This window comes from Bubalus bubalis, chromosome 2 (genome assembly GCF_019923935.1).
Source record: "Bubalus bubalis isolate 160015118507 breed Murrah chromosome 2, NDDB_SH_1, whole genome shotgun sequence".
Classification (NCBI taxonomy): domain Eukaryota; kingdom Metazoa; phylum Chordata; class Mammalia; order Artiodactyla; family Bovidae; genus Bubalus; species Bubalus bubalis.
The window spans coordinates 158,923,502-158,932,655 of NC_059158.1; the positions used below are offsets into that span (position 1 = coordinate 158,923,502).

At 47.6% G+C, this 9,154-nt stretch overlaps 1 protein-coding gene across 2 annotated transcripts; it reads right to left on the reverse strand.

The window, feature by feature from the left end:
* Window positions 1–133: 133 nt before the first annotated feature.
* Window positions 134–9,145, reverse strand: RNF25 (ring finger protein 25). 2 transcript variants are annotated; one of them, XM_006048168.4, is made up of 10 exons: window positions 8,989–9,145; window positions 6,528–6,602; window positions 6,199–6,301; window positions 6,044–6,111; window positions 5,879–5,948; window positions 2,867–2,938; window positions 2,625–2,768; window positions 2,200–2,289; window positions 993–1,127; window positions 134–789 (listed from the first exon to the last, which is right to left on the reverse strand). In XM_006048168.4, the coding sequence occupies exons 1-10, from the start codon at window positions 9,027–9,029 to the stop codon at window positions 211–213; spliced, it is 1,377 nt and encodes a 458-aa protein (XP_006048230.2). In that variant the 5' UTR covers window positions 9,030–9,145; the 3' UTR covers window positions 134–210. The 2 variants fall into 2 exon arrangements, with proteins under 2 accessions (XP_006048230.2, XP_006048229.2); XM_006048167.4 differs by having other exon boundaries at window positions 2,200–2,292; window positions 8,989–9,144.
* Window positions 9,146–9,154: the final 9 nt, after the last annotated feature.

Consider the following 9,154-nt stretch of genomic DNA (forward strand, 5'->3'; position numbering starts at 1 on the left):
AGATGTCAGACTCTTCCTTTATCCAGACCTCGATCTCTTGGGAGAAGAGATTTCAGAACAAAATTGGGGCTACTCTGGCATGCTCGTCTTCCTGGAAATTTAGAAAGAGCCACACTTCAAGGTTAGGCACTGGTGAGTAAGGAAAGCCAAACAAGGCCAATCTCTTTATTACCCATTCCCGACCCAATTCCCTGTCCCCCCACAGTACTGCTAGGAACCATCCTCTGACTCGAGGCTCACAGGTTCTCTTCGAGGACCAGGCCGGTAGGCTCCCCGACCCCGAGGCAGGCGGGGATAGGAAGAAGCTGGTGTCCAACTCTTGGTGCGTTCCCAGTGGGCACAGTCCCGAGTCCTGCGGGGTGGGGGACCCTGCCATTCGCCAGGCCCCTTATCTTGGGGAGAACCTTTACCCCCTTGGTTATGAGACTCTGGCTTTAGGTCCATGGACTCCTTGAGGGGCCCCTCAGGAGACTGCAGTTCCTGGGTGTCACTGGTACCTTTGAGGGTATTGCACTCCCCTCCTTTCAGGTGCCTCCGTTCAGGCTGTCTCCATGGGCCTCGACTGGCCCGGCGGGGATCGAGCACAGCTTTCTGGGTCTCGCCCAGCTTTGGCAGATGTGGCCCAGCCCCTGGAGTCTTCTCACATGTGTACTGGGAGGCCAGAGGCAGAGAAGCTGACAGGGCAGTGTGAGTAGCTGATGTGGTGGATGGTTCGGTGGCAAGGGCGCTGGGCTGGTGGGATCCTCTGGAGACATCTATAGCTGACTCGGGTTCCAAAGGGGCAGGAGGCTAGGAGGAAGTGAGCAGAGACAGTGATGGAGATATAGTTCCTTAGAGCAGAGAACTGCAGGACCCTTGCCCAGAGTCCAAGCCAACCGCCATCAGCCTAGACCTCCCAGGGTAGAGCAAAGCTCACCCATGGGCCATGGCAGGGGGTTGCTGGTTAGGAAGGTAGCTGTCATCAAGGGAGGAGAGGGAAACTCTTCTCTCACCTGCTGAAGGCTGATGAAATACCGGTTACGCTCAGCCTCAAGGTCGATGATGCCCCCCCTCTCCTGCTGTCTCTGGTACAGCCTCTTGCGCTCTTCTTGCTGGCGCAAGCTCTCTGCATCAGGCTGGTACAGCTCCTGGAGGAAAAGGAGCAGAGTGGAACAAAGGGAAGAATAAACAGAAGGCAGACCTGAAATCCCTGCTCTTCCAGACCGCCTCAGGAGATGGGCTCAAGGTTCTTGGTTTTATCCCCTGGATTAGGCTCATTAGAGGGCTTCCCTCATAGCTCAGTTGGTAAAGAATCAGCCTGCAACGCAGGAGACCCCGGTTCAATTCCTGGGTCAGGAAGATCTGCTGGAGAAGGGATAGGCTACCCACTCCAGTATTCTGGGCTGGAGAATTCCATGGACTGTATAGTCCATGGGGTCGCAAAGAGTCGGACATGACTGAGAAGCTGTGTTGGAGAAGACTTAGAGTAGTGCAGCCATGAATTAAAAGACGCTTACTCCTTGGAAGAAAAGTTATGATCAACCTAGAGAGCATATTAAAAAGCAGAGACATTACTTTGCTAACAAAGGTCCATCTAGTCAAGGTGATGGTTTTTTCAGTAGTCATGTATGGATGTGAGAGTTGGACTATAAAGAAAGCTCAGCGCTAAAGAACTGATGCTTTTGAACTGTGGTGTTGGAGGACTCTTGAGAGTCCCTTGGACTGCAAGAAGATCGAACCAGTCCATCCTAAAGGAGCTTAGTCCTGAGTGTTCATTGGAAGGACTGATGCTGAAACTGAAACTCCAATACCTTGGCCACCTGATGCGAACAGCTGACTCATTTGAAAAGACCCTGATGCTGGGAAAGATTGAAGGCGGGAGGAGAAAGGGACGACATAGGATGAGATGATTGGATGGCATCACCAACTCAATGGACGTGAATTTGGGTAAACTCCAGGAGTTGGTGATGGACAGGGAGGCCTGGCGTGCTGCAGTCCATGGGGTCACAAACAATCAGACATGACTGAGCGACTGAACTGATTAGGCTCATTTGGAATAAATTTTAGATTTCTGCTGGGGGCCACAGCTTTGCAGAGGGGGCCCAGGCAGCTTAAGCCCAATTCCTGAAGTCCCATTCGAAGCAGACAAGATGCCATTGATCTTTTTTTGTTTTTTTTTTTTTCCATTGATTTTGATTTAGACTAAAAGAGTTCTCTTACCATGGGCTGCTGGGGTTCAGGGGCTGCTTTCAGGGAGGCAAGATCGTACACGAGTGGCTCTCTGCACACTGGGCACTGCACACCAACGGCCTTCTGAAAAGAGAGGTGAAATCACACCCCAGCTTCCCAGCCCAAAGCACTCGCTAGCTGACCAGCCTCAACTGCAGAGGGTTGGGACAAAGGGGCATGGGCCCACCCACGCAGCAGTGAGAGGGGACAGAGCGGGGGCTGCTGAGCTAGAGGTCTGAGAACCTTCTGAAACCACATGCAATATGATTACGCAGATATAATGATGCCCTTTCTCCTGGACAGAGGTGAACTTTCATTCATCTCAAAGGTACCTATGACCCTGAAAAGGCTAAGAAGGCCCTGGAATGGAGGGATAGAAAGGCTGTGAGTCATGTAAACAGGGGTGAGGAGTCGACCTGTTCGGGTGCGGCGTGCTGCCGTTCCTGCTCTCGCTCCCGTCCCTGGGCCTGCAGCTCATGCTCCATGTGCTGGATGTACCGGGCCAGGCAGTGGCAGTGGAAGTAGTGGTAACAGGGTGTTTTGGTAAAGGCCTCCTTCTCCTGGAGGGACGGTGGAGGGGGGACACTGTCAGCACTCTCCTCACTGAGCCCCTGTGTCTGTCACCTGCAGACCCCCAGGTCCCAAGAGAGTAACCCACCTGGAAACCATAGAGGCAGATGACGCACTGGCCATGGGGGATGTTGTTATCTGTGAGAATTTCCTTCCCTTTCTGAGAGGAGAGAAAAAGCTGTTCAAATAGGGAGGCAGGGGTGGGAACTGGGAACGAAGCTTGTCAAGCTGTTCCCAGGAGTGACTGGCAGGGCTGTCTCCCAAGGGGCCAGTTTATCTCGTGGTCATGCATTTCAGTCTTGGTGATCATTTCTGCTTAGAATCAATCCTTCCCTATGTGCCACCCCTCCCCTGCAAATCTACCTAGCTCCAAAATCCAATTTAATTGTTTTTCCACTCATTAAGTCACTTGAAATACTGGGGATGAAAATAAAAACAACTTAGAAAAAAAAGTGTTCAGTTAAAACTCACATCTTCTGGGAGGCCTTTCTTTAAGTATCTCTCCCTCAATGGGCCTGTTGTGGAGTCAGCTTTCAGAAAGAAAGTGAAGGCATGGACACCCGAAACGGACAGAGAACTGGAAAGGCAGCAAGCTATGAAATACACATGCACACTGTCACTTGGATAGCGACTACTCTGGAATTCCACAAAGTTCAAAGCTGCATTGTGGAGGCTGATTCAGAAATGCTACAGTGCTCCATGCCCATTCTGACTCCAGGCCACCCACCTTCATTCTTTTATGAACATTTTCCTTAAAAATTGAAAGCAGAGGAAAATAAGGCTGCATTTGTGTTTCTGATCTCAAACAAAAGTTAGCTGTGTATATTAACTTGTAGCTCTAGGCATAATTTCATCTGGGTTGTTTCCTTCATTAGGGTAGAAACTCTGAGGAAAAGAACCAAGACTCTTTCTAGTCAGCTCCACTGGCAGACTACCAGAGATCTCTTCAAGAAAAGTAGAGATATCAAGGGAACATTTCATGGAAAGATGGGCACAATAAAGGACAGAAATGGTATGCACCTAACAGCAGCAGAAGATATTCAGAAGAGGTGGCAAGAATACACAGAATTATACAAAAAAGATCTTCATGACCCAGATAATCACAATGGTGTGATCACTTACCTAGAGCCAGATATCCTGGAATGCAAAGTCAAGTGGGCCTTAGGAAGCATCACCACGAACAAAGCTAGTGGAGGTGATGGAATTCCAGTTGAGCTATTTCAAATCCTAAAAGATGATGCTGTCAAAGTGCTGCACTCAATATGCCAGCAAATTTGGAAAACTCAGCAGTGGCCACAGGTTTGGAAAAGGTCAGTTTTCATTCCAATCCTTAAGAAAGGCAATGTCAAAGAACACTCAAACTACCGCACAATTGCACTCATCTCACACACTAGAAAAGTAATGCTCAAAATCCCCCAAGCCAGGCTTCAATAGTACATGAACCGTGAACTTACAGATGTTCAAGCTGGTTTTAGAAAAGGCAGAGGAACCAGAGATCAAATTGCCAACATCTGTTGGATCATCGAAAAAGCAAGAGTTCCAGAAAAACACCTTCTGCTTTATTGACTATGCCAAAGCCTCTGACTGTGTGGATCACAACGTGGATCACAACAAACTGTGGAAAATTCTTAAAGAGATGGGAATACCAGACCACCTGACCTACCTCCTGAGAAATCTGTATGCAGGTCAGGAAGCAACAGTTAGAACTGGACATGGAACAACAGACTGGTTCCAAATAGGAAAAGGAGTTCGTCAAGACTATATATTGTCACCCTGTTTATTTAACTTATATGCAGAGTACATCATGAGAAACGCTGGGCTGGATGAAGCACAAGCTGGAATCAAGATTGCAGGGAGAAGTATCAATAACCTCAGATATGCAGATGACACCACCGTTATGGCAGAAAGTGAAGAGGAACTAAAGAGCCTCTTGATGAAAGTGAAAGAGGAGAGTGAAAAAGTTGGTTTAAAACTCAACATTCAGAAAACTAATATCAGGGCATCTGGTCCCATCACTTCATGGCAAACACATGGGGAAGCAATAGAAACAGAGACAGACTTAATTTTTTTGGGGTCCAAAATCACTGCAGATGGTGACCACAGCCATGAAATTAAAAGACGCTTGCTCCTTGGAAGAAAAGTTATGACTAACCTAGATAGCATATTAAACCGTAGAGATATTACTTTGCCAACAAAGGTCCATCTAGCCAAAGCTATGGTTTTTTCCAGTAGTCATGGATGGATGTGAGAGTTGGACTGTGAAGAAAGCTGAGCACCGAAGAATTGATGCTTTTGAACTGTGGTGTTGGAGAAGACTCTTGAGAGTCCCTTGGACTGCAAGGAGATCCAACCAGTCCATCCTAAAGGAAATCAGTCCTGAATATTCATTGGAAGGACTGATGCTGAAGATTAGCTCCAATACTTTGGCCACCTGATGCGAAGAACTGACTCACTGGAAAAGACCCTCATGCTGGGAAAGATTGAAGGCAGGAGGAGAAGGGGATGATAGAGGAGATGGTTGGATGGCATCACTGATTCAATGGACATGAGTTTGAGTAAGATCCGGGAGTTGGTGATGGACAGGGAGGCCTGGTGTGCTACAGTCCATGGGGTTGCAGAGTCAGATGTGACTAAGCAACTGAACTGAACTGAAATGTCAGACTACCCTTCAAATGTTCATTTATGGCTAGACCCTCCAGGCAAGATCTCTAGCTACTATCAGTTGCCAATGCCAGAACAAGAAACGCACTCTTGGTGAAGCATGAGAAATACAAGTTAAAGAGGAAAAATAATTTTGTCAAGATGCTGGTACACCCGTGGTGGATTCATGTCAATGTATGGCAAAACCAATACAATATTGTAAAGTAAAAAAAAAAAGATGCTGGAATAGGCAACTTGGGGAAGCTACAGTGCTGTCTTTTGGGGAGATTTTTTGAAACAGAAGACAGTCTCATCTTCTGGATCAGTTTAGGCCTTACCCAAACAAGAACTAAATGAATGTCTCCAAACATATTTAAGATTCTAGGCTCAAAACCTCTGTTGAGAGACACTGCTGTAGCTGGAAGGGAAGGAAATTTCCCCAGGCTAGCACATCTCTTACCTCGATGAGTTCATAGAGCATGGCAGTACCCAGTCCAGCCTCAGCCACGTGACTCAGCGCCTGTGAGATCCTGGCGGGAGAGGGCAAAGCAAACATGAGGCTGCCCTGCCCGCTCCAGACTGAGTTGTTTCCCACATTTTCCCTGCTCTGACTAGCCCGACTCACTTGTGGATCTGTTCATCTGAGAGTCCTCGGGGGTTACGGATAGAGATCTGTGGCACCTCATGGGGATACTAGAGGGAGAAAATAACATGTTACTGCTAAAGCCCTCTACCCCCAAGGCCTCTCCCTTCCTCCCGTTGCTGCCATAGAGGCCTCACCTGTGTTGGAACCTGAAGCACCAAAGTGAAGCAGACATACTGGGAATCCTGGTCCTCTGCAGTGGCAGGGTGCAGGGTGATGTAGATTTCCCATGGTGATGACCTGCAGGTGGATGAAGTGGAGACCTGGGATGTGACTGTGCAGGGGCTTAATGGGAAGAGAGTGAAGTGGGCAGAAGAAGTGAGCTTCAGGCTCTTTCTTTTGGGGTGATTAAAGGAACAGTGTTTGTCCATATGACAGAAATATTTTTGAATCAAGGCTCACAGATACTGCATGGAATCCTCTTATTACCAAGGGGACTCCTGCCCATCTCCAGTTGAACACATACCTGCCATTTCCTTTAACCACCTGTAGTTCGTCCAAGTAGATAGACTCTAACACTTCAACTTCAGAGGGAAGGACCCTAGAGAGACCGGGGGAGATTGACTTACTGTTACAACTCTTCATATTAAGTCCTACTAAGGTCAAAAAAGGCTGGCTTTGTAGAAAAATGGCCATCTGTCTGAGTGTATTCTCTTGCTGACCTCCATAAAAATTCAGGAAATGTTTGTCAAGTGGCCAGATAGGAAGCATGGGAATCAGTGTTTTAGAGATCATTTCTGCCAACAGATGGGCAAACAGATTCCCAAAAAGATGAAAAGGCTAGCCCAAATCTCAAGGCTTAATGGAGGCAGAATTGGGACCAAAGCGGTTTCCAGCTGCCTGTTTTAAGTTTCATTGCACTGTTGGCTGTTTGTTAGTGGCCATCTCCCTGACCCAGAAATATGACATTCATTGATTAGCATTAAAGTTACCAATACCACTTCTGGCTTTCCTTACACCAGTGTTCATCATGGATCCCAGCGTCTACGCACACTGCCAATACGAGTCATTGCAAACCTCCTCAAAGGAGATACAAACTTGAACAGAACAGATCTATGTGCTGTAAAGGCTGTGCTGCAATGGAAGAGCCATCAGCCTTGGAATGAGGAACAGGTACCAATCACTTACCAGCTACGTGATCTGAGTAGTTTCTTTTATCTGTCAGCCTGAATTACCCCGTCTACCACATATAGATACTATCACCCACTCCAGGGTTATCATAAGAATGAAAGGTGATTTGTTTATGTGAAGTGCCTAACAGTATTCTGACTATAGTAGTTAGTCTATGTCCCCTTTTTTTCCTGTTTGTGTATAACCTTTTCCCATAAAAGGAAAGACAGAAGGATGAGGTTAATACTCAATATATTTATGGTCCCTGTTGTCTGACTGATCTAGCTCAACCTGTCCAGGTCAGGATCCTGTGGTCCTGATGTAAATCAGAAGACACACGTTTCCTTAAAAGAAACAGGAGATGTAATGCCACTGAAGATGAGTGGCTGGCTTGAGGGCACAGCTTTACCCAGATAATATGTGGAAAGATGCATGTTTGGTTTGCTTTCTCATACTTATATCTTACCCCTTCTTCACTAAGAACAGAGTTACCCTAGCTTGATATATGTGTGTGTGTGTGTCTGTGTGTATACAGAGAAAGATTGATTCTCAAAGCTTTAAAAGTCTTTTTAAGTCTTAAGCAGACAATATATAAAATAGATAATGTAGGTAACAGTTGAGTAGTTCCAGTTGGCAAGAGAGTCAGAATGTTAGAGCACCACAGACTAGCTGTACAGTCAGTACTGCCCTTGTCATGGCACAAAGTGTCCCCTTAGAATCTTAAAGTCCCCCTGAATAAGTTGTAAACCACATCTAGGAGGTCTCAAAAAAGGCTAGCACTGGCTGGGCTCCCTGAACCAATGAAACACTGAGGTACAGCCTCCATCAAGAGGTCCTTCAATACTTCCCACATCCTACCTGTGACTTGGGCTCTGGATGTGAGATATGGGATGGGACGGTGGTAAGATGGTGACAGATAAAAAGGGAAAGGGGAACTGTAAAATGCCCTAGAACTAAGAATGTAAGTTTTGGAATCAGATAACCTGGATTCCTAGTGATTACTATGTACCTTTTGGCAAATCATTTAATCTCTTCAGGTCAGGTCGTCTCAGGTGCTATACTACAGAGTTGCTAATGAAAAGGAGGCTTCTGTATGTTACAAACCAATCTTGATTTTCTCAGCTATTCTGAGGTGGATGACACACCCACTTTTTTAACATTTAAGGACACTGACTCACAGAAGCTAGGTGGCCTGGTCAGCATCGCATAGCTAATAAAATGTGAAGTGAATCCATATTTATTTCCAAACCCCAGAGTCCTTCCAGGTTTCTGGTCCCCTTGTTAAGAATGTTTAAGAGAAGGACTAGGAGAGCTTTTGTGAGGTGTAAAGCTTTATTCAGACAACAGTCCTCATTAATGCTATCGGTAAGGGAGACGGCTGAGGCTGAGGAAAGCCTCAGCGAAATAGACTGATTCAAGGGGAACGAGGAACGGGGGGCTGACTGGAGGATATCGGTTCCGGGGATAAGGGATGGGGGAGAGATTTGATAAACTGGCATTCCTCCGCATCGGGACCCTGAGCAAATCCACTTCAGATAGAGAAAATGGGACGGGGTGAAGTCGGATGATCGAACCAGATAAGGCGCGGCCCGAACTGGCCAGGCCGGCGCTGATGCGGTCTCCCGGTCAGACAAGCGCCCCTCCACCACCCACCCGCTCCTCAGTCCAGAACTCTCTTAAGTAGAAATGTCAGCGTCTCTAACATCCCTCATCCTTCGCCCCGCCATACACGCCCGCCGTACGGACCATCCGCGGCTGCCGCTAGTCCCCTGGACCGGATTCAGGCGGTCAGCCAAAGCCCATGCCCCCAAAGTTACCAGTCCTCATCCCCTGCAGCTACCGACGCAGACACCGCCATGTCTTCTGCGGCCCGCAGCCGGAACCGGAAATACTCTTCGCGCAGTCGGAGGCGGCGAGTTAAACAGGGGAGGGAGGGTGGCTAGCGGCCGTTTCTAGGCAACCGCCGAGTCCGGGTCCTTAGAT